The sequence below is a fragment of the Mustela erminea genome, chromosome 13 (assembly GCF_009829155.1).
Source record: "Mustela erminea isolate mMusErm1 chromosome 13, mMusErm1.Pri, whole genome shotgun sequence".
Taxonomy (NCBI): domain Eukaryota; kingdom Metazoa; phylum Chordata; class Mammalia; order Carnivora; family Mustelidae; genus Mustela; species Mustela erminea.
In genome coordinates, this window is record NC_045626.1 from 19,899,807 (window position 1) to 19,925,307 (window position 25,501).

Consider the following 25,501-nt stretch of genomic DNA (forward strand, 5'->3'; position numbering starts at 1 on the left):
ATTTATAGTTATATCTATTTATATTTATATATGTTATATATGTTATATGTATGTTACATATGTTATTTATATATTATATCAATCTAATTTATAAATTTATATAATTAAATATATTTGTATAATTATATATATTTTTAAAGATTTTTAAAATTAATTTGATGGAGAGAGACATAGAGAGGGAACACAAGCAGGGAGAGTGGGAGAGGGAGAAGCAGACTCCCCACCAAGCAGGGAGCCTGATGTGGGGCTCGATCCTAGGACCCTAGAATCATGACCTGAACCAAAGGCAGACCCTTAACGACTGAGCCACCAAAAGCCCCATAATAAAATATATTTTAGAGAGAAATTACGCATGCTAAAGCGAGCAGTGGGAGGGGAGGGGTGGGGCAGAAGGAGAGGGAGAGGGAGAATCTCAAGCAGACTGTCTGCTGACCGTAGAGCCCAACAGGGGGCTTGATCTCATGACCCTGAGATCACGATCTGAGCCAAAATCAAGAGCAGGATGCCCAACCCATGAGCCACCGGGGCACCCCTAAAATAAGTGAGATATTAATTGAAAGAAGGATTCTTTGCAATTACTAAGACTGCAGGAAGCACTCAATAATGTTAGCTCTTCCTCTTACACCCTTAGAATGATCTGAATAGTCCCTGATTGCTCTACAGATACTGCGGTCATATCAGCCTCTGTCACTTTCTGTAGTGCATGTCTGCCTTAGAAAGGGGAAGCAGATGAGGCTGCAAGTAGAACCAATAGGAACCATCACAAGCCCACCTATTACTAGTCCTCATATAGTGGATCCCTGTAAACACGGCAGCCCTGGCATTAGAGTCAGGGACATGATCATACGGTGGCTGCCCGAGTTCACTTTAGGGTTGTGAATACCTATGGCTGCATTAGAACAGATATAATTCACATTAAGAAAAGACATCCTGGGGGCGCCTGGGTGGCTCCGTGGGCTGGGCCTCTGCCTTCAGCTCAGGTCATGATCTCAGGGTCCTGGGATGGAGCCCCGCATCAGGCTCCCTGTTCGGTGGGGAGCCTGCTTGCCCCTTTCTCTCTGCCTGCCTCTCTGCCTACTTGTGATCTCTCTCTCTCTCTCTCTCAAATAAATAAAGATAATCTTTAAAAAAAAAAAAGAAAAGAAAAGACCTCCTGTAGGAATTAGAACTTCCATAAGAGACAATTTAGAGAAGAGTCGGGACAGAGCAAAAAATTCTTAAAAACTTCACGCAGCGTGCCTTGAGGGGTCACACTCCAAATATATGCAAAAGGTGAGCCCATCCATTAAATAACGCATCCCTTAGAATTTAGAATACAGACAAACTGAGGAATACGGGGGTTTTAGTGGCAAAACAAACTAATAGAAAACTGGGCTTTCTGAAATTGAATTTGGGGTAGGTAAGAATATAGGCTTTGGAGGTGCCTGGATGCCTGGCTCATTGAATGGAGCAGGAGACTCTTATTCTCAGGATTGTAAGTTTGAGCCTCACATTGGGTATGGAGATTACTTAAAAATAAAATCTTAAAAAAAGAATATAGGCTTTGACTGCTGCCTGTCAATAAATTTTTATATTTATTATAGTAATTCCCTGATTGGCCTCTTCCCTTCTGCTTGATGTCTCCTTGACTTGATGCCATCTGAGAAATGTCACTTCAGAAGCATCACATTTCAATATTCATGTTTCTTGCCAAAAGAATTTGGTTATTTTCGACATATTTCCCAGTCACTTAATTTATAACATTGAGTTTGGTTGAATTTGTAGAGCCAATGAAGGTCCTATGAGGAAATTACAAAAATTAAACAAGCCCCAATTTAACTGAATCTAGTAATAATAATATATAGCTACCTCTATGTTGTGTATGTTGCGTGGTGGGTCACTGAATGTGTTACTGTCCCCAGAATCTCTGGGCTAGAATATCCTTAAGCAGCTGGTTTGCTGCAGTGCAGACAGTTTATAGTTAGGATATTTTGGACAAACTGTAACATTTGGATGACTACTTTGTAGTGTTAGAATATTTATCCTGTAATAAATAGTTTCACAATCTCAGCACAAAGAACGTTTGCCTTTAGGAAAGGAAGACCATTCCGGATTGCAAATAGGGCTGATTAACCAGCTTTCATTTGAATTTAGACTTGTGATAACCTCCAACCCAAACCCAGTAACAATAAGCCAGGTTTAATAGCCAGCTGTTTCTATTTCTTAGAAATCCTGCGAAGTCTGTACTGAATGTGAGTTCATCTCAAAATTGTGGGTTACAGTCACTTGACTGTTTACTCAACAAATGCTTGAGTACTTACCATATACCAGTCAGAGCTAAAGGCTGGGTATCTCTTTGTGAATGGACCAGGTGTAGTGTCTTTGTGGAAATTGCAGTGTAGGCTATCTGGGTTCTATGGTACTCCAGGAACTTCTCCTACTTCTTTTCATTCATTCTCCTAGGGAAGCAAACAACCATATTGAAGGTAGGGGAAAGTACCCCAGAATAAAGCTGACTGGCTCAGATACCGGTAGGCATTTTTGAGAAGAAATAGCTTAGCATTTATCTTTTTTGTGTGTTTTGGGGTTTTTTGGCTTTTATTTTGATATTGACCCATAATGGTGGGCTGTCTCTGGGTGCTCTGTGACAAAGTAAGTGGATAGGATGCCCATGGTTCATGGCCATGCAGGAACCTTCCAGAATATTCTAGTTCAGTAATTTCCTGGAGTGGGGCTTATTGGAACCTCAGGGAGGTGGAGGAGGTAGGTGAGGTTGGATGGAAGTCTGCTGTGCAGGATTTTTTCAAAAGGGATATTGTATCTGTAAAACAAATAAGCAAACAAATTAAACTATAAGGAGCAAAACTTGGCAATACCTTCTTATTTTAGGGTATTACCAAGAATACTTTTAAGGCTGTGATGAATGGTTCCTCAGGTAGGGGGTGTGTATCAGAATGAGAGGAGGGGTAACTCTAGATTTCTGCCTTAGTAGGAGAAAGATAGGAGTTCAGAAAGAAAATTAAAATTAAAAATGAACACCCACACAGAAGTTGATAAATATTGCCCTGGTAGTGGGTGGCCCCTGGAGAAGGATTCATTTTCTACTCACTTGAACAAGCCACTGCTCCAGTAAATAGCCATTAGTGGTATGAGGTCTGGTAATGAACACATTACTTAAAACCTTCACCATCTGTCCCACTTTAATCAGGAATGCAGTGGGAATGAATTCCGTAAACACAGCGATAAGCCAGCAGAACCGCCCAATAAGAGCGTTTTAATACGGCATATGTTCCTTTTGCTAGCAGTGCAATTCTGTCGCTTCATATTTGTTTTCCAGTGTCATTGATTTAGCTCTATTAGAATTTTAGAGCTCAGAGGTGCTTTTGAGACCACCTAGTTTCCTCATCACCATTTTATAAATGAGGATAGTGGGAACCAGGACCGATTCCACTGTCCTCCAGTTACCGGTTCAACATGCTTTCCATGATGCCCCCATCTTCTCTGGCGTTAGATAAAAATGATATACTTGGTTCCTAAATCATTTAGATGTTAACATACGGCAATTATTTAAATTGGTGTCTACTCCACTTTGATCGGTAGGGCAAGGGCGAGGGAGCGGTTGAGCTCCCCAGAGGGCCAGTTTTGGGAAGAGTGTTTTGCCCACTGGGTGGTGCTGTGAACTCCTTTCCTTTTCCACAAGACACTGTCCCAGAGAACAAGTGCCAGCACCCATGGTGTGATTGTCCGTGTTGTCAGAGAGGAAGCATTAAGAGTCCAGGCTCCATGGTGGAACCTTGGCCAGAGTCGAATGTTTACTTGTCCAGTTGTCCAGTCTGCTTGAACCCTGGTTATGAAGATCCATTCATGGATAGTAAGTCCATTAGGAGGGATGTTAAACATCATTTTCCTCCCTACAAAGTCAAAATATATTACCGGTGATGCATTTCTTGGGTGATCAGTATCATAATAAGCTTACAAGGCATACCCATGATCCCTCAAAAATAAGTTGAACACAGCTAGGGAACACAAGTTAAATTCCTATATGTGACAAGAATACTAGAGAAAAAAATTGAAAGAATTTAATATAAACTTTAAAAATGATGGCATGTAGGACAGGAAGTGTTTGGCACCTTCAAATTATTATAAATCGAGGTCTTAATATGTACAGGAGAAGCATGTGGGGCTTTCACATATAGTATCTCCAACCATCCCAACCCTTTCAATATAGGTAGCATTATCCCTATTTTAGGGATGTTCAAAAAGTCATGACTTTAAAAAACTGTGACTTAAAAACATATAGAATGAATACATGTCAGATATTTTACTCAACTCATTCATTAATAAGGGAAGCAGTAAGATGGTAAAACCAGTTTAAATAGAAGATTTGGAGAAACAGGCTATGTATAGGCATTTTGAAAAAAGGAATATAGGATCAGATTACTAGATTAGATACAAAATTGCTTAATATTTTTGAAGGCAATCAAACCAAAATCTGTGGGATTATCTTTTCTACCAGGCAGAAATCTACAAATGAACATACAACTTCACAGAGTCAGGGTTCGAATCAAATCGTAAACAATAAAGTCAAACACAGACATTCTGCATGAGGATTGGTTATTCAACAGTGACCCAGTAGGGCATTAAATTCATAGATGATCTTGATTTCCAAGTTTTGGCTAATTTTTCTTAACAAACATAAGGCCCAGAGAGGTTAAAGCCTTGGCAAAAATTATTACTGTCCCAGTTTCAAAACTAGGTCGGTCCATGTCCAAAGAGATTCCCATATTTTCGCTCTATAACACCACATTTCTTAATTTACCCGCATAAATACTGCAGCAGGGATGGTTTTAAACAGCATTGTAAACAGTGTCAAAACATCTCTTGCCGTCAATGATTAAAAACAACAACAATGGGACGCCTGGGTGGCTCAGTGGGTTAAGCCGCTGCCTTCGACTCAGGTCATGATCTCAGGGTCTTGGGATCGAGCCCCGCATCGGGCTCTCTGCTCAGCAGGGAGCCTGCTTCCCTCTCTCTCTCTTTGCCTGCCTCTCTGCCTACTTGTGATCTTTCTCTGTCAAATAAATAAATAAATAAAATCTTTAAAAAACAACCACAACAACCACCACCACCACCACCACCCACAATCATCCCAGCTTGGTTTTTCATGGATTACTATTTTTCTTTTATTACTATTTTTATTACTATTATTTCTTTTTCTTTTTATTACTATTTTTCTTTTGACTGGAAAGAATTTGGTTTAATAATGATATTCAGGTCTTTTTTAGGTTTTCTCTTTCCGTGTCAAAATATCTCTTCTATTCTAACTAGGAAGTGACTTCATTACCTGTGGCCTTGCTCCTTCACTAAAAGCTCATTTGCTCCTTTTCTGCTTTCTGGCAGATGCCGTGTGAGCAGGGAGGGGAATAGGGTCAACAGTGTCCTTGGGTACCAGCGACTTGGTCTAATGCGGAGGCAGCAGGGGGCACAGAGGGAGAGCGGACGCCTAGAGAGATGAGCTGCCAGTTTGGATCTGGGTGGGGTGGAGAGAGGTGGTGACTGAGCAAGGCAAACTTCCCTTCTTGGCTGGAGGAGGAGCAGAACCTCTCCAGGCAAGTGAGGGGAGTGAGGACAGCTCGTCTTGACCTGTCACTGAGCTACTTGGAAGCCGCACAGGAGGATGCTGGCTGGGTCTCTCCCTGGGGTGGATGGTAACAGCGCCATCTGAAATGAGCTCTTTAGCTTAAAAATATTTTCTAATATTATAAGAAGTGCTTTTTGCCAACAGTTTGCAAGAGTGACTTAGCAAACACATGCACACATGCACAGAAAGAAATAAAATTATATTTTATTTCCTTCTAGGAAAAGAAAACACTGCTAGAAAAAAAACTGTCTTTGGAAAACAAGCTGGTGCAACTCAAATCCAATGCTACGTATGCTAAAAGGTCTGCAAATCTCCCTCCTTACGAAAGCGGTTCCTGACACCTTTCCTCTCTGCTGTCCACTGGCCAGTGGACAGCAGGCTAGCACCCTCCAAGGAGACAGGAGGGCTGAAAGGGCAGGACAAAGGGAGATTTCTTAATATGATCAGCCATGTGCCTTCCCTCCCTCCCACTGGGCAGAATTCCCTGGAGGTACTGGAAACCAGGGCAAGGTCAATCCTCCTGAAGAATGAATGAGCCTGTCGCTTCCCTGTTGACGGGGGTGTTGAAGAGGATGCTTCATTCCCTCCTAATGCTTCTGATTTTGTTAAAGGGTCTCAGCTGTAGCCTGCCGCAAAGTGGCTAGCCCTCAAGCAGAACTGTCAGATCCTTTCCCAGTGCTCCCCAACTTTGCAGAGTATGAAGGAACTACTCTGAATGCATTCTTAGTTCTTTGGACTTATTTCCGAATACTCGTAATTCACAAGCTGTTACAGTCCCGAGTCCGGGGGTGGACCGTGGGTACCTCCCAAGTGTTGGATTACTTCACGGCACTTGGGAAAATTCTGTGGAACATCATGTAATCCTCATGACATATAAAATTTCCTCGCTCTCCCCGCTTCCCTTCCCTTCCCTTCTCATTCTGAACCTGGCACTGTTGCTATAGGTCCTGATCTCATGTTCAAAGTCAAGCCCATTTTGAGGTGTGATTGTATCCACCTGGAACTATTGCTTCCTAGGCTATCAAGCACTCTGATGAGCCTCAGAAATTACAGATTCTTATTCTCACTTATTCAACCATATATACTCAAATATCCCTCTCTCTTGGTCTTTGATTTTTTTTTTTTTCCTTTCCAATGATCTCTCTTTCTCTCCTCACCTCTCAAAAGCTTCAGCCTTCTGTCTAGGTCGTGTTCATGTAGTGGACCACATATGCCAAAGTCCAGACCTGGGCTGACCCCAACAATTGCATTTCCATATTCAGAACATGCTGGAATACCGCTGATGTTCATTTACCCATGCTCTTCCTTGTGAACAAACATATAGCCCCAGGAGGTGGCTTTCTAAGAGGGCAAGTAGCACTGTGCCTCTCTGTAGAAGATGAAGGAAGTACTGTGGACGACATCCATAGGTCTTCAGAATCACTTGCGTATACTCCTAACTTAACTCTAAGTAAATCTGTGGATTATGTTGTGTTTTCTTTTTTTCTTTCTGAAAAACATCCCGTCCTTGCAGCAGAACTACTGGCTGGTACAATATGCTTTCCATCAAAAGCCCAGACAATCTGAGTCTGATTTTTTTTTCTTTAAAAGTGATTTTTATTGATAATAGGGTTTTTGTCAGTCTTTGAGCCAAAAACGTAACCATTTAAAAAACCAAACTGAACTATTCTTTCTGTTCTATTATACATGAGCAGTTGTTATAGGGAATTCTCAGAAAACTCTTAGGGAGGATTTAGAAATGTCCTAAGGGAAATGGATGTTTTGTGTTTCTAGAAAGGTGTTTGAACATCCAGGCTTGTGTAATTTTCGTAGATTGTAGGCATCACAAATATTTATCTTACTTATTATTTGTCTGTGTGTAGAGGTATTCACTTTGCGAAGTGACAAGAAAATGGAATCAGTAGGAGTCAGGCTCTTTTGGTTAAAGCAATAGAGAGTTGGTTAAGCTACCACAAATAATAAGATTCCTGGGTAGATGAAGATTGAACAGATAGGGCCATAAAGAAGATGCATCTCATGGGAAGGCAGGAGGACCACCCTTCAGCACTAATGGGTTTTTAAAAGCCCACGATTTTGTTGTTCCTCTTCAGTTATGTGTATTTGTACAGTTTCACTCCTCCTTGTTCCTTGTTTTCCCTGTGTGATTTATTAACTTTTCTCGGTGGTTTTCTCCAGCTGGCTTATATTCTTCATTTTCCTTTCCAGTTGCAGAGGAAAGAGTCTGTGAGCCTAATACTATTTCCTGTATTGGGCAGCTGGCTCGTGTTCGCCAGACTCCTACCTCCTCATCAAACCAACGGCCTTTTGGCAGGCACCAATGCCTGGTCCCACAAGTGGACTTCCCTTACCGCCAAAAGAGCCTGGAGCTGCTCCTCTGAGCAGGGGGTTCTGGGTGACTAAATTTCCCTTGGGCAAGATGTCAGGTTTGAAAGGTGCCACGATTCTCTGCCATTTTGATGAAAAGATTTAATATGTTCTAACCTGGCATCTCTAATATTAAAAAGCATCTCTAAAAATGACAACTTTTAAGTGTTCTATAATTCAGGAGAAAATGACAGGTTTTTTGCATATGGATATGAATATATAATTATATTATGCTAATCTCCACAATTACTTTTAACGAGAGTTAAGATGCTTGGCAGAAGCATCTCATGAAAAACGAGGTTGACTCCGTATTTGTACTACCGTCGCTGCTAACCAACGCATGTATTGTGCCTTGCTGTTGATGGAGTAACCCCCGGCACCTTATTGAATTTAATCCTTTCATCAGCTTTTCGGGGAGGAAACTGAGCTTCTAGATGGTGAAGCGATTATACAGCCTTTCAGAAGCTGTAAGAGCTGGGAGTTAGGGCTCCAGAAATCTCACAGCAGTCCGTGCTCATTTGCTATAAAAGAGATTTGACCTTCTTTGATTTCTGGAGACCTCCGGAGCCTTTCCTCAGACTGGTTTCCTAATTCCCCTGTGTGTCTATGAGCAGAAGGCAGCTTCCCAGCTTGTCTCTCTGTCCTGTGACATCACGGACGAGCACAAAGGTCCATTTTAGAGTTATTCTTTTGGAGAAACACAGGAGCTGCCCCTCAGAAAAATCCTTTAAAAAAGGATAGCCTGATGCCAGAAAACAATGAAGTCAAAGCCATTAGAACAGTGAGAGCAGAGGGTAAGGTATGGTGTGGGTGAAGAATGCTGCCCTCTGATGGTGTAAGTTACCCAAAGATAGATTGTTAGAGTATCCTGATGAACGAATAGAGAGTGAACCCTCCTTTAATTTAATTTCCTTTGATTAAGTGTTTGGCAGACATTGGTCATCAGAGTGATTGAGGGTAGGTTTCTTGCCAAGTACTTACGCTACGATCATCCCATGTTACTAAAGGCTAAGCCATTTGTTTTCCCATGTCTGCAATTTAAAGATAGGATAGACTTTCTCTCTTGAACGTTAAGGAATCTCAGAGGAAGAATCTCAGAAGTGGTGCTCTGTGCACTCTCCCTCAGTGCCGAATGGAGAGAGGACCCTCGATTCCCTTAGAATAAGGCCAAGGTTTTCCTGTCTTCTTGATGGGGCTTTTCTTCGCTCTCTTTGGCATTCCCAGACTACAGACTTTTTCAGCTCCAAGTCTGGGATACATGAGGCAAAAAGAAAACCCAGGGAACTCACCATTGTGTTGTGCCTTGGGTTCCAAGGTCCTGAACTGGTCTGCCTTCTCTCCACCAGTCAGAGCCTTCTTGTGTTCGTTTGCATATAATCTCTAGGGTTTTGGGTTGTACTCAATGCAAAGGATAGGAAAAACACGGCTATGTCTTCCCAAAGTGTAAGATTTTCAATTCTCTTCTGATTTCAGCAGGTACTGTGTATTTATATGGAGACATTGGGAGGCAGAGCATGAATTAGACATCTGTTAGAAGGGCTCCGTGCCCTTTTCTAGGCCTGACCTTTGTAATGTTTCCTTCCTGCTGCTTTTGCTTTAGTACCTCTTTATTAAGACAGAGTTGCTTTAACAGAAAGATAAAGAGCAGAGACGAAGGGAGCTCAAGTGGTGGTTTATTTCGGGATAGTCTCACATTTAAAGACCTTAAGTGGGTGACTAGGTTCGTATTTATTGAACAATCCTAGGAGAGAACCTCTGTAACGTCTGTTAGTCCCCATTCTGGTGTACTAATGCAGGTAAGTCTGACTGCCGTGTTTTCAAGAGTGCTTCTAGAAATTATTTTCTTCCATCTTGAGACCTATTTCCGATTTCTGTTTTTCTACAGTGACTTTTATGGTCATACAATCACAGACTATGAGGGGAAATCTCTAGAGCTCTGTATTTTGAGGAGCATAACATCTATCCACCCCATCTTTTTTTCTTTTTTTTTTTTTTTAAGAGATTTTCTTTATTTATTTGACCGAGAGAGACACAGCAAGAGAGGGCTCACAAGCAGGGGAGTGGCAAAGTGAGAAGCAGGATTCTTGGTGAGCAGAGAGCCGATGAGGGCCTCTATCCCAGGACCCTGAGATCATGACCTGAGCTGAGCAGAAGGCAGAGGCTTAAGGACTGAGCTGCCAGGTGCCCCCAATCCATCTTTCTAAAGCCACTTTTTTTCTCCTCTGGTCTGAGTTCTGGGTCATCCCTAGGACACAACAAGACCATTAGGAATATTCATCTTTAACATTTTTATAAATTAAAACAATTTAATTTTCTTACGGGCTCGTGAATAGTCTATGAGTATTCAAAGCCAGCATGCCTCTGTAAGGCATCCTGAGTGCTTTCTCCTTATCTCCCAGGGCAGTCCCGAGTGTGGCTGCCCCCTCCCTACTGCCCTCCTTTTCCGCTACTCCCTGGGGCAGGCTCAGCACCAGCAGCTGTGGGCACGCTTCTCTTTGCCTTCTCCGCTCTTCTGATCTGTACGTCCTCAACTCATCTTGTGTATGTGTGCAGGATCTCCAGTCCCTTTCTAATTTTCCTACGGGGGTATCTGTCTTATTGATCGGTAGATGTATCCTTAGATATTCTGGGCACAATGCCTTTATTAATCATTTGAGCTACCGATGTTCTGAGGCTATCCAGTTCCTTCTTATTTGATGACTCCAGTTTATCCTTTTGAGTTTAATACTGTTTTGAGTTCTATGTTAAAAAATCTTCACCTATTGCACATTCGTGAGGATGATCTTTTATATTATTTTCTGAAAGTCTGTTGGGCCCCAGCTTTATTTACAATCTACATGGAATTTATTTCTCTTATGAGGTGAGTGTAGGATTAATTTTCATATTCTTTCTTTTAGATGAATGTAGAGTTGTCTCAGTATCATTTGTTGAAAGGATCATCCTTTTTTATAACATTTTGCAGAATTGTCTTTGATATAAATCAAGTCTGTTGGCCTATCCTTCTGATATATATGTATATGTACAATCAACGTGGTACAGATAGAGCATAATTAGTTTAGTTGGTTCTATATTGATAACCATTTAGAGTGTTCTAATTTTTATGCTATGAACATTTTACATTTTACTTATATTCTGTGTAATTGCACAGTATTTTTATAGTATAACTTATTTCATTCCATAGGGAAAGTAAATAATAATGGTTATCATTATATAATATATGTAGTTGTGCAAGAATTTCTATGGTTCCGTAGAGATTAATTTTTTTCTATAGTAAAACAAACCATTTTTAAAGCTCTGTTGTGCAAAGCCAAAAGAGGGGAAAAAATTAAAAGACCTTCAGTTACCTGCAAATTACATGGCTTTGAGAGAGAATATTACTTATGTTATTGAGCCAACTTTAGTGGTTCGGTGCCTGGGCTACACAAAGCACGGGCTACCGTATTCACTGGCAACAACCAGGTGCCTATTGGAAATGCAGAATCTTAAGCCCCTGGATCAGCTGTGCATTTTAACAAGATCCCTCATGATTTCATAAGACCCTCCAATGCATATTAAGTTTGAGAAGCAGTGTTTCAGTACATGATGTGAAACAAAATGAGACTCTCTTTTCTTTCAAATGAGAACATGTTCTGTAATGTCACATGAGTAGCCACGGCCTTTGCAATATTTGCAGAGACTATAAAAATCGGAATTGCGAGTGCATTGGATGTTGCCTACTGATTCTAAAACCTTAATAGCTAAAGAAATATTAACACATTGTTCTCTAAAAAAGCTTATTTTCTGAAAGCATATTCTCTTACCTCCTTAAGCCCACAGTATATCCCTGTAAAGTAATATAGGTAGAATTGTTCTATCTGTTACACTGAGGCTGAGGAAGTGTGTTTGAATCCAGTCACAACACTCCCAAGTTTGGGGAGCTTGCCACAAGGCACGCCACCTCAGAACTCCAGTAGTATTGGCAAGAAGAAAATCTTGGCCTTTCAAAAGCTGTATAATCAATTCCAGTTACCTAAAAGGAGTTCCGGGAAGGTATGAATAATCTAAATTCCAACTTCATCTCTCTTTTTTCACCATGGTCAGCGTGAGCTCCAAGGTCAGCTCGTTTAATTTATTTTTTTTTTATAAAATAAATTAAAATTCATTTATATTTAAATATTAAATTTACTATTTATAAAATAAATTTATTTAATTTAATTAAATTTTAATTTAATTTAATTTCCTTTTTTTTTTTTATGCCCTAGTTAGAGGTAGTAGAATTACCCAAAGCAGGAAGCCAAAGTAATAATAGTGATCATAATCATAAAAGACAAACACAGGCAATCCACAACATACATTAACTCTGTATCATTGAAAATTGTTTTCCCATTACATATAAAATCTCCGTTCCTAGCCCCCGCTCATCCTGGCCCCACTATCCTTCTGTAATTACCTGGGCATTCTGTTGAGTGCTGGGGGTGTGCGTGCTTCTAGGCCAGACTGTTGAGTTCCGTGAGTGCTTCATCTGCTCAATAGTTTGGCTCAAGTCTCTCCTGGAGGGAGGGAAGGCACAGCTGGACGGGAGGGAGCTTTTGACATGAATGGGTATATTCATTCAAGACCTGTCTGAGCTCCTCAGAGGCTGCTCTGTGCCTGTTGATCTTCCGCATCTTTTTTTTTTTTTAAAGATTTTATTTATTTGACAAAGGGGGACACAGAGAGAGGGAACACAAGCAGGGGGAGTGGGAGAAGGAGAATCAGGCTTCCTGCTGAGCAGGGAGCCGGATGCAGGGCTCGATCCTAGGACCCTGAGATCATGACCTGAGCTGAAGGCAGATGCTTCACAACAGAGCCACCCAGGCGCCCCGATCTTCCGTGTCTTGTGAGGCACGTGGGACCCCCAGCATCTTTCCCACTTGATGCCCAGTAACAGTGTCCTGTGTGGGGAGAACCTGGCAGCCTGGATATAATCAATGGCTCCAGCACATCTTTATGTCTCTTTTTCCTTTTGCGTTTCTAGTTGCCACAGTCTTCAAACGGAGATTTCCCTTCTCCAGGAGCAGATCTCACATCTGCAGTTCGTGATTCATTCCCAGCATCAGAACCTGCGTGGTGTCATCCAGGAGGTCAGATGAGTCGAGTGTGTTTCTCTGGTAGACGGTGTGTTTACAGGGAGAAGACTGGATACAGGCGGCTTGTCCGGACTTCACGAGCAGTGAGATTTTTCTCCCCACTGACATTTCTTTTTTATTTCTGTGCAACCTGACTCTGTTTTCAATGCCTTCTTCAGTCTGTATGCCAAGTGTTCTCAGTGAAGATATTGGGAAAATTGTATTTAACTGCTCTTTAGCTGTTTCAGTGATTTTTTTTTAAAGTGTTCTGAGCCAGAGAATGCACACTGTTCTTTAGAAGATTTTGGAGATTAGAAAATTCAGCCCTTTCTGAGGAAGCAATGATCTGTTTTTATAACCTCACAAACAGTAAATTTACTTAGTAGGTGTGTGGGACAGCACTGTCGCCTGGCCATTCTTCTCTGGGACATCCTGGCAGGTTAAAGAGAGGAGGTCATGGTGGTGGCAGCTGGCTGACGGTGGGTTGTAAACTCATATGATTTACTTCAAGAAATCTATTGATCTGGTTTGGGCTGTGTCCTTTAGACCTAAAATCAGACCTTCACTCATTTTTTTACTACCGAGTATTTGTTTCCAAAAGGAATCATTTCGAGTAACTCCAATGCCTTCCTGATACAAATGTAACATTTGGCTAGGACCTCACCAAAAGGCTGGAGAATTGAGTCATGGCTCTTGGGAGCCAGGAAGGACTTAGGGCGCATCCCACGTTCTTGTTTTACAAAGGAGAAAATGGGGGCTCACAGTAGGTAAATGACAGAGTTGGAAATGGCAGAATCAGTCTTGGAATCCACAGGTTTCCTCTCTTCCCACTCTCTTCTGGTCATTACCTTACTTCCCCAGTTCCATGTTGCTTTTTAGCAGATGCTTTTCTTCCCCAGCAAAGCAGGCTCACCTCATTATGCCGTGGTTGACCAGAACCCTGCGTTGGGGCGCTTCCCCATGCTGGGTGATGGCCTTGCGTGATGGCTCCAGCCTCTGCATCTGCTGTATGAAAGCATTCATTGCGTGCTGGAAACATAGAAGGACAGCCAAAGCTGCTTTCCACAGGAGGCATGCCCGCTGAATTTGGTTTAAACAGGTTTTCCAAAGATTACGACGTCTACTAGGACTGCCTGCGTGCTCTCATCCCCAGGGGCCACTTTGCCCTGCTATTTTCTATCACCTACTGAATCCACCAATGCTTTGGGATTTAATTTTTTTGTTTGATGGATGTGAGTGGACCACAGAAACTTGTGCAGGTTCTGACTTAAGGAGCTTCCCTGTTGTCTGACAAGATTTTTCCAATTGTGTTTCGTAATTCTTAGATGGAAGGATTAAAAAATAACTTAAAAGAACAAGATAAGAGAATTGAAAACCTGAAGGAAAAAGTTAACATCCTTGAAGCCCAGGTAAGGAGGGAATCTCTTGTATATTTCAGTGTGAATGTGAATGTGTGTGAATGGGTGTGTATGTGTGTGTGTGTGTGTGTGTGTGTGTGTGCTCAGTGTACCTGTGAGCCCGTGTATGAATGTGTCTGCTGGTGTACCAGGGTGACGCGGTGTATCTGGAGGTGGGCGGGTGTGTGTGTGTCTTTGTGATCGTGCCTGAGTATCTATGTATGAGTGCACATGTGTCTATGAGTGTCTTTTTGTGAGTGTGTGTGCCTGTGCATCTTCCATGCATAAGAAATTATAGATTTGTAGGGGGGTACTCCTAAAAATTATTGAAGTATTAAACATTATTTTATAATATTAAATTATTAATATTAAATAACTGTTAAAAATTCACCCAAATTTTCCAGAATGCTTGCTCTCCTGGGGAGGGGGGCAGGTAAGAACATCTCTCCATGTGGACTTGAATTAGAGGCTGGGTCAAGACCATCTTGGGTGAATTCAGCTCTGGCCAGGTAGCGGGGTTTGCTGTCATGTCTTTGTTTCCTTCCCGTCCTGACTCGTCCTCTTTCCCACTCTTTTACCGCTAACCCCCATCATCGCTGGCGCACTTTGCCTCAGGGCTCAACCCCTTTAAGAAGCCTCTTGTAATTTTCTTATTTTTCAATGATTTGAAATGTAACATAACACTTCATAATTTACTGTGATAAGATGGACTTTTCTTCCTGCCCACTCCTTCCCCTCTACACTAGGGAAGCCCTTTACAGGCTTTCAGCTGTAGACTGAGGCTTGGCAGAGCCCGCCCCGCCCCCCCCAGGAAGTGCAGCGAAGCCCGCTGAGGCTGCAGGGTCCGAGGACACCACCGCCCCCTCCCCCTGGGCTCAAGGCTCAGTTCTGGCCCCATGGCCTCCATCAGAGACTCACCACTGCTCCCCTGGACCTGGTCACCGTTCTACTTCATTCTGCAGTATTTTGACTTCCTGCTTGTCTCCCTGCCACGTTGTCCTGTCCTGTGGAATCAGAGATGCTCTGACTGCCTCCAGACACCCTATCATCCTTGGGGGCTTTTCTCGCCCGGGATAGACCATGCCCCCAGCACACAGGGGCTTTTTTCTCTCACCACCATGTTCTCTCAGCTTTCCCCAAACAGAAGGAACAAATCATCAAAACATAAAGAGGTTGTAAATAATTTTACATCTTAAATTTTGTAACCATAGCCATGGTGAGCCATTTCTCCCTTCCCAGAGGACCACCGTTGTCTCTGTTCTGGAGGGCGAGCCCTTTGAGCCTCCTTAGATGTTCACCTTCTTTAGCTTACACACAGCTGTTTGAGAAAGACAATGCTTGCAACTCTGTGCAGCAGAGATGGGGGAATGATTGGCTCAAAACTCGTGTCCACTCAAGTGCCCAGTAATGACTGGTCAGTTTACATCGAGGGGCTCAGATGATGGGATTCAGACCACATTAGAGCCTCTTCCTCCCCCAAAAATGTCTCTATGGGGATTTCTTCACTGCTTTTTGTACTTCGTGCCTTTTTTTTTTTTTTTCTGGTTGCAGATGTTACTTGATAAAATATTTTTTTCTTATATTATTTTTATGTAACTGATATATATTCATTCATTCTGCACCAATTAGGAAATATGGATAAGCACATATAAAAAGAAAATCATGCAAACTTGTTGTCCGTGGGTAATCACTCTGCACAGTTGTGTCCATCTGTATTTCTGTGGGACTCGATTTGCCTGTTACATACCTACGTGTATGTATTAAAGATATAGACTATACTGGCATGACATTATGCCCATTTCATTGTATTTTTAAGCTTCACTCATTTTTCACATCATCAATCTTGTTGTTCATTCTATAAGTACTTACTGAGTGGCTACTGTGACATAGGAGTTTTGGAACTGGCTAAGGTGGAGAAGTGGCTAAGTTTGGGAAAATAATATTGAACAAAAGAGACATGGACTCTGTACTCTGAAACTGACTGTCTAGAGAGGGAGGGAGACACATAAATGAGCATGTAACTAGCAATATTATAGAAGCACTCGGCAGGGAAAGATGATGATGACAGGTAACACCGGGATCGAGGACCTAGCGTGGTGGGTGGGAAGAAGCTCTCTAAGGAAATGAATTTTAATCTGAGTTTAGTAAACAGTTGGGTGGTAGGGCTTCTCAGAAAGAGCGACAGAGAGTCATTGTGAGTGCTCCTAATCTAGTTGAATGAAATAGCATGGGATGATCATGGAAATGTAGGAAGGCGCTAGATCATAAACCATGCCAAAGAGTTGTGGTTTTTTCCTATATATAACAATATAACAAGAAGTCTTTGTTTACTAATCAGATTAGATTTATGTTATCTCTTAAAATAGCCACTATATGGGGTGCCTGGGTGGCTCAGTGGGTTAAAGCCTCTGCCTTCCGCTCAGGTCCTGATCCCGGGGTCCTGGGATCGAGCCCCGCATCAGGCTCTCTGCTTAGCAGGAAGCCTGCTTCCTCCTCTCTGCCTCTGCCTGCCTCTCTGCCTACTTGTGATCTCTGTCTTTCAAATAAATAAATAAAATATTTTTAAAAATAGCCACTGTATTGATATTCAGTAATTTAATGAACTCAATCCTTATTGTTGGACATTAGATTGTTTTTCAGTATTGCTTTTTTTTTTTTTAAGATTTTATTTATTTATTTGACAGAGAGAAATCACAAGTAGACGGAGAGGCAGGCAGAGAGGGAGAGAGAGAGAGGGAAGCAGGCTTCCTGCTGAGCAGAGAGCCCGATGCGGGACTCGATCCCAGGACCCTGAGATCATGACCTGAGCTGAAGGCAGCGGCTTAACCCACTGAGCCACCCAGGCGCCCCTCAGTATTGCTTTTGTAAAAAACACTAAATTCAACATATTTATACAAACATCACTGATCATTCCTTAAGATAAATTTTTAGAAGTGGAATTGGTAACTCAAAGTATATCCATTTTTCAGATTTTTGGTAGTGTGTTCTCTGACTCTCAGGGTTCTGCTTGATTAGTCATCTCCCTCAGCAGCCACAGCCCCACCTGCAGCTGCCTCTGCGGTCAGCTTTTTGCTCACTTTCAGTCCTTCAGTCCTGATATTTCTGATCTGCTCTTAGTCTTATTTTTTCCCTCTTTATCATTAAGGGATTGACATACATAGAAATCCTTTGTTATTATTTTAATAAAATTGAAGAAGGGAGAGATAATGAACACATGTGCTCAGATTACCTTTCTAGACTGGGAATCTCATTTAAATCTAAGTTTATGTATAAATCAGGAAGTTTGGTGTGAGGTAGGGATCTAACTTTGTAGTTGTCTCACTTTATTGAGAAGTCTGGCCTTTCTTCATGAATTTGAAGTGCCCGTTATCCTAGACTGAGTTTTTATGATGGAAATCTCTTCCAATGGTGTATCTGCCTATTTGGGCTCCAATGCCCTACTGCTTTAGGGCAGTAGGGCACATTGTCGCACATTGTTGCACATTTTAATTGGAGAGATTGTTATGTATCTCTGAGCTTTCCCTTCATTGTGTTCCGGCCAGATATAATTAAGTGCCAGCTGTCATCACAGGATCAAGGTATCATGGTACTGCTGCTTTTAATCCAATTTTATGTCCTTGAGATGTGTCTGTTTATTTATATAATTCCTAAAACAAATGTTACAGTCCTAAATAGGCTGCCAGCTTAACTCAGATTGCCCAGGTGCAATACATTATCCAATTGGTCTTTTGGTTAGTAGTTAGACCGGAACAATGTATTTGTTTTTATTGTGCTCTGTTGCTATATTTCCAAATGTAACAAATAATTGCTGATTAGCCACTCAGTGTTATATGTAAGAAAACAACAGATTTGTTACCTTCATGGGAACTCCTTGGTTGGCTGCAGACTCAGCAGTGATGTGTAAACATCTCTCAATACTGTCTCAGATTCCCTGTACATAACTTGATTCAAGCGTCTGGTTTTTTTTTGTTGTTGTTTTTTGTTTTTAATTTTATTTATTTATTTGACAGAGAGATCACAAGTAGACAGAGAGGCAGGCAGAGAGAGAGAGAGAGAGAGAGAGAGAGAAGCAGACTCCCTTCTGAGCAGAGAGTCCGATGCAGGCCTCGATCCCAGGACCCTGAGATCATGACCTGAGCCGAAGGCAGCAGCTTAACCCACTGAGCCACCCAGGCGCCCAACCGTCTGTTTTTTTTTTTTTTTTTTTAATGCTTTCTTTTATAAAAGAGTCTTCAAACAAAGCAGTATCTTATGAATATCTTTATGTTCTCAAAATTTCTTATCTTCAGTAGATAAATCTTTTCCTTCACAGCTAGGAGTTTGACAGTGACCCTTTCAGATTTAAAAAGTTCAAGCCACATTAATTTAATTGATTCATGAAATAGTTTTATGTGTTTAGGAAGGGCCAGGAAATGTTTCAAGTGCTGGGCATATAGGTCATGCTCAGAACAGACTCGCTGATCTCCTCTAGCTTATGCTTTAATTGAAGATACAGACAATAAACACATAAGCAAGTATATAAACAATTAGGGAGGGACAAGGGCTCTGAAAAGTATAGAATGTGACAATGTGATAGTTATAGAGTAATGGTGGTCAGAAAGGGCATCTCTGAACCTGTGATATTTGACCAGGTACTTGAATGGTTAGAGCCAAGGTTAACCTCTTCTGGTCTGGTCCTAGTCGGTGCTTTATTAAGAAGTTCTTAAGTGATTAATGCAGGGGTATACTATCTTGCACTGCAGATTTAAGACCACTGCCTATTTTGGAATCTATTAAATCACAGGCTAAATTGATTCCATTTATGGTAAATGGTTACCCAAGATTGAATGACCCATTTAAACACATCACCTGTGTTTTTAAACTGCACAGACAGCACCATCCATACCAAAAAACATTCATCTCTTTTTTAGGCTACATGCTTCATTTTTATTTAATCCTCAAAAGTACTCTGGGAGAAAGTTATTACTTATTGCATTTTGTAAGTGATTAAATTGAGTTCCAAAGAAGTTAAGAAACTTGTTCAAAATCACTTATTTGAATCTTACTGTCTTGAAAGCACATGCTCCCCTCCCCGCATGGACAACACAAAATCTATTTATTGGAGTGATTAAATAAGTGTGTGTTGGGGGTGATAAGTGTGTATGTGTGTGTGCATAAAAACATGTGTGAAATACGTGTGTGTATACGATATGTATTTAGAAATGAAGAGTTTTTAAGTTTGTCTATTTATATTTATTTTTGTAATTTTCATAGTCACTAAATTACAGTGTTTTCCATTTTCCAATTTCTTGAGTCACGGTAACAAATGGTTTTTTTCCTGGGGCTCTTTTTATTCGAACAGGTTTTTTTCCCTCTCCAGAAGGGAGACATATTCACTCAAATAACAATATCCTTTAAAAGAACAACAGCAAAAACAACTTGAAGGCTTTTAAAACTTCTAAAAAATATCACTGGAACATTTCTGCCTAACTCTACCAAAATTATTTACTTTCTTTTCTATTTTTGCCATATCTTTATCGCCTTCATTTTCATCTCTAACTTTCCCTCTCACATCTCATGCGTTTCTAGCTTCCTCACTAATGACCTGCTGATATGGAAATGCATCTTCAGAAATTCCTCCATTTTCTGAACATTGAAGATTATTTTGTTTTATATATTCACTGTGATCCCTAAAATTAAATTTAACAAGAATGTGTTGACAGAAAGGGTACAAAAATTAGGTTCTTTTGGAAAACCACATCAAGAAAATATCCTTGAATATAGTCATCATAATGGCAGACATATTCTAGTCAGTGATTTGTAGTTTTATAAAGAAATGATGTAATAAAACTCACAGATATGGCTGGGTTTTTTTTTTAAGATTTTATTTACTTATTTGACAGAGAGAGATCACAAGTAGGCAGAGAGGCAGGCAGAGAGAGAGGGGGAAGCAGACTCCCCGCTAAGCAGACAGCCCAATGTGAGGTTTGATCCCAGGACCCCAAGATCATGACCCCAGCTGAAGGCAGAGGCTTAACCCACTGAGACACTCAGGCACTCCAGATATGGCTGTTCTAATTAAAGGAAATACTATGAACACCCATGAATCAAAAATAAATACCTAAATCTAGCAGCTGAAATAAATCCGCAAGGAAGTTGCGATAAATGAACATAAAGACAGTCTAACGGGATACCTCTTATGCTTTTGTATTATTTGATACTCAACAACTTGAGAAACTAGGAGTTTATTTTGGAAAAACTCTCAATAGCTTTTAAATAATTGTCCAGCCTGGATTATTTTTATTCCTGTATTCATTGTCATCATGATGTTGTGATTCCTATCCCTTCCTAACCTGTAGAGTACTGTACAGAGAGGAGTTTTTCTCAGCAACGTCCTTGGCCTGTGATACGTGCCTACACTTGTTAGGAGTGCGTATTAGCTTGATCTCCACTGTACAAGGAACATCTTCATCATCAATTTGTGAAATCTGAAGTACTTTCCCTACGTGAGACTTAAGTGCTTAACTCTTGAAACATCGCAGTGAAATGATCATTGTGTGTCAAGATTTTTGCTCCATTTTCGAGTTATTCTGCAGTATAAATGCTGAGGGATAAGAAGGGGCAAAATCCACATCTTGTCTCTGCTCTCCTTACTCTAGTCGCCCTTCATCTAAGAGGCACATTAGAATCAGGGCTCGATCCCACAACCCTGCGATCGTGACCTGAGCTGAAACCAAGAGTCTGATGCTTAACTGACAGCTGCCCAGGCGCCCCATGAGTTTTGAAACCTCTTGAACCCAGACTATAACCAAGTTAAATAGATTCTCTGGGGTGAAACTCTAACATGAGTAGATTTAAAATCTCCCCATAGAGGGATGCCTGGGTGGCTCAGTCCTTCAAGCGTCTGCCTTCGGCTTGGGTCATGATCCCAGGGTTCTAGGATTAAGTCCCACATCAGGCTCCCTGCTCAGCGGGAAGCCTGCTTCTGCTCCCCCTCTGCGACTCCCCCTGCTTGTGCTCTCTCCCTCTCTCTCTGACAAATAAATAGATAAAATCTTAAAAAAGAACAAAAAAGTTTTGGGCTCCTGGTGGCTCAGTGGGTTAAAGCCTCTGCCTTCGGCTCAGACCATGATCTCAGGGTCCTGGGATTGAGCCCCGCATTCGGGCTCTCTGCTCAGCGGGGAGCCTGCTTCTCTCTCTCTGCCTGCCTCTCTGCTTTCTTGTGATCTTTGTCTGTCAAATAAATAAATAAAATATATTTTTTTAAAAGCTTTAAGTCTCCCCACATAATTCCAATATACAACCAACACTGGAAACTAGTACGTTAATCCAATGGCTCTCAAACTTGAGCAGATGTCAGAACCTTCCGGTGAGCTTCTAAAACCCCATCCCTTGACCTCCTTGGGTTTCTCAGTAGGTCTCGCTGGAGACTGAGGATCGGTAATTCTAGCCGATTCCCGGGTGATACTGATACTGTCCATACCCCAAGATCACGCTTGAAGAACTGTTGCCTTAGTCTTTTTTCCTCTTCTTTTCCGCCTAGGCCATTTCACTTTGTCGTCACGGTCCAGGTGAAATCTCCTTATGTGTGAAAATGTGACAAATGATTCTTGTCACACTGATTTCTGTTATACTTTCTATTTAGTAATTAATTACCTAATGCCTGTGGCCTCTCCTGAACTGCCTTTATTTATTTACATTTTTGATGTCCACGTGTTGGTTTTATCACCCCCACTCCACTATGCGTCCTGTGTACTGGAGGGAGAGATGCACGTTTTCTTGTGCTTCTTCCCACTTACTCTGCTCCCGGCTTGGTGCCACGGATGTGGCAGAGATGGAGGGATCGATGGACGGTGGCAGTAGACTAATTGTTGATTAATTTCCTGACAGTTTATTTTTTTTCTGTTTCATTATTATTATACGTGAAATCCGTCTGGAAATCATTGAATCTCTATTCCTCCTGAGGCTCACCATTTACTTATTTGTAATGTAAGGAGGCTGAGCTAATTCCTCTGGTTACAGAAAAATAACATCTTGCAGGGAAGAGAGCATGGGATTTGGAGTCAGGCCTGCATAAAGCCTGCACATTTCTACAGAATGGGTCATCAGAAACAAGTTAACCTGAACAATTTGAGATTTGCTGCCCTTATTTAATATGCTGAAGAGTAAAAGTTATCAAAGAAAAGTTGTATGGAAAGCACCTGGCAAAGGTCTTGACATTTGCTTGGCACTCATAATTATGAACTCTCTTGCTCCCATCAAAATTCTAACATCTGTTTCCCAAAACCATGCATTTTGGTGTTGGCTTACTTCAAATCATCTGATGGACTTTTGGGAAATACCTTTTCAACTTCAATTATGTGACAGTTTAACTCCTTAGTTTCCTACTAGGGATCGGAGCTAGTGTGTTACTGTTCTTTTTGAAGCCGTAGCTCTACTTGTTAGCTTCCCACCCAGCTACTTTCCAGCCCTAGCCCCTGCTACCCTGGTGAATCATTTAAACACCTCTGACCTCCAGTGTGGCCCACTGACATCCCTACCTTGGGCATGACCCTTCGCTGTTTTAAGTCTCATGTTCCTGACCTGTGAAATGAATGTGCTTGGTGTGGCCATGCTATAGGGGAAGCATTGGCTCTGGACTGGGAGGACCCGACTCTGAACCTGAGTTCTACCATGAACAAGAAGTGGGACACTTAAGCTCTTTGGATCTCAGTTTAGCTATAAAAATGGTACTTGGACTAGAAAATCATCACTAACTGTCTTTAAGTCTTAAAATCTGTGCCATACACTGAGCTGAGAACATACTGATACCTCATTTCAGAACCTATGAAGAAGAGACTACGATTTTATCCTACAGATGAGGAAATTGGGCCCAGAGAGTTTAGGTAACTAAATGAGGTCACGTAGCTACTGAGTGGCTAGGATTTGTACCTGGGAACTTTAAACTCTTGCCTTCCTCATTATCAGCTATTGAATTGTCTCCTGGAATTATGGGAGTGCTCCCAGATTCAAAATATTTATGGTCATATGAGATTTATTTCCTCCAACAACCAATACATGATAGACAAGATGTGTATCATTGACCACTAGTATAGAGATCAAGAATCTGAGGCTTCAGGGACACCTGGGTGGCTCAGTTGGTTAAGCAGCTGCCTTTGGCTCGGGTCATGATCCCAGTGTCCTGGGATCGAGTCCCACATTGGGCTCCTTGCCCCTCAGGGAGCTTGCTTCTCCCTCTGACTCTGCCTGCCACTCTGTCTGCGTGCTTGCTCTTGTTCTCTCTCTCTCTGACAAATAAATAAATAAAATCTTTAAAAAAAAAAAAAGAATCTGAGGCTTCAGTGGGAGAATGGAGGATAAAAATGCCATGAACTCTATAGTAAAGAACAGATGGTGTTATTTTCATGGAGTTTATAATCAAGAGATTGCCCAAGAATGACAAATGTAATCAATATCGTGGATGTCTTTAACAAGGTTCTTTAACAAAGTATTTTTTTTTAAGATTTTATTTATTTATTTGACAGACAGAGATCACAAGTAGACAGAGAGGCAGGCAGAGAGAGAAGGGAGGAAGCAGGCTCTCCATTGAGCTGGAAGCCCGATGCGGGGGTCGATCCCAGGACCCTGAGATCATGACCCGAGCTGAAGGCAGAGGATTTAACCCACTGAGCCACCCAGGCACCCCTTTAACAAAGTATTTTATGAAGGTTTTTTTGTTTTGTTTTGTTTTTTGGTTTTTTGTTTGTTTGTTTGTTTTGCATCTTTCTATGTGAAATAGAACATATTTCAGCTGTTAAATTTCGAAAGCTCACGTAGACTACTCCATTTTAATCTCTTGGAGAATTATGTACTTTTCAAGATGTGTTTGTAATTTCAGAGATCATAAGGGACTCTCAACTGGCTACATTCTGTGTTCTAATAGAGTGCCCGAAACAACAAGCTTAGTGCCAAGAAGGGATGTCGGTGGTGGGATGATCAGAAGCATTAAGCATGTGGCTAATGAATGTGCTACCTTTGTGATCTCTGTACATTTTTTTTTTTCAACTGTAGAATAAAGAACTAAAAACCAAAGTGGCACTTTGGTCTGAAACGCCTAGGACAACTGTATCTAAGTCTGTCTCTACGAGGTAAGGTTTTCCTTCCCCCATTGCCATCTGCCTTCACAGCTTCTGTTGGACTTACATTCAAGAATGTTGACGTTTATCCCATTGGAGAAATATTCCAATCTATTAATACTTATGTAGTCGTTGGTTTACTGTGTTTCCCAGTTCTTGATAAGAAGACCTGTGTTACTTGTTCTTCATTGAACCCTCAAAACCTAATATAGAAATACTTACTGAAAAAATGAGTGAATAAATTTAGATATCTTTTCTTGCTTTGTGTCATTTAACAAGCCTAGTCTTGGCTCCAACACTTTCTCCAAGCAGCACGCATCATTTCTTTTCTATCGTCCTTGTTTCTCCATTAACTCCTGTGCTCTGTGGCATCAATGCCCACATCTGTATCTCAAACCAGGTAGATTATCAATGCTAAGAAGGCAGGAATAGTTCCTTTATTTCCTGCATTGCTAAGGGCAAATGTCTTCAGTAACTACTTAATAATGACTGAATCAAGCAATGATAATGGCCCAGGACAGAAATCAAAGTGATGGTTGAAACCATGAAACTTACTTTCTAGTGGTAAAATAACAAGTTAAAAAAAAAGAAAAAAGACTTCTGGGCTCCAATGTTATTTCCATAATATTCTATGAAATTATTATTTAAAAGAAAACATAGTCTGTAATTACATGAGTCATTTAAAAAGTGATTAAAAACTTCCTGTTCTAGCAGCCTTTGAATTTCCCAGTCTAATCCCTCTAGGGCAAAAGCCTATTTTCTGAAACTCTCCTCGTAGCAGTGCCTGAGGTAGAAAATCAGGCCTGCTGTGTTTAGCATCCGTCCAGGAAATCAGGTAGATCCATCTCCCTCTTCAGAATTCCCTGCAGCCCTGCTTCACTTTGATAATGATATATGTAATTAGAGATGAGATGAAGCCATTCTGAATCGAGTCTTCTA

At 41.3% G+C, this 25,501-nt stretch overlaps 1 protein-coding gene across 5 annotated transcripts in view; it reads left to right on the plus strand.

Annotated features, from left to right (window-relative positions):
• CCDC68 (coiled-coil domain containing 68) overlaps positions 1–25,501 on the plus strand; it is a 95,399-nt gene that overhangs the window by 55,430 nt on the left and 14,468 nt on the right. For all 5 annotated transcript variants that reach the window (XM_032309932.1, XM_032309928.1, XM_032309929.1 and 2 more), the window contains 4 exons: positions 5,839–5,921; positions 12,981–13,086; positions 14,397–14,480; positions 24,498–24,574. In XM_032309932.1, the coding sequence (XP_032165823.1) occupies positions 5,839–5,921; positions 12,981–13,086; positions 14,397–14,480; positions 24,498–24,574 (350 nt within the window). The remainder of the gene's footprint in view (positions 1–5,838; positions 5,922–12,980; positions 13,087–14,396; positions 14,481–24,497; positions 24,575–25,501) is intronic.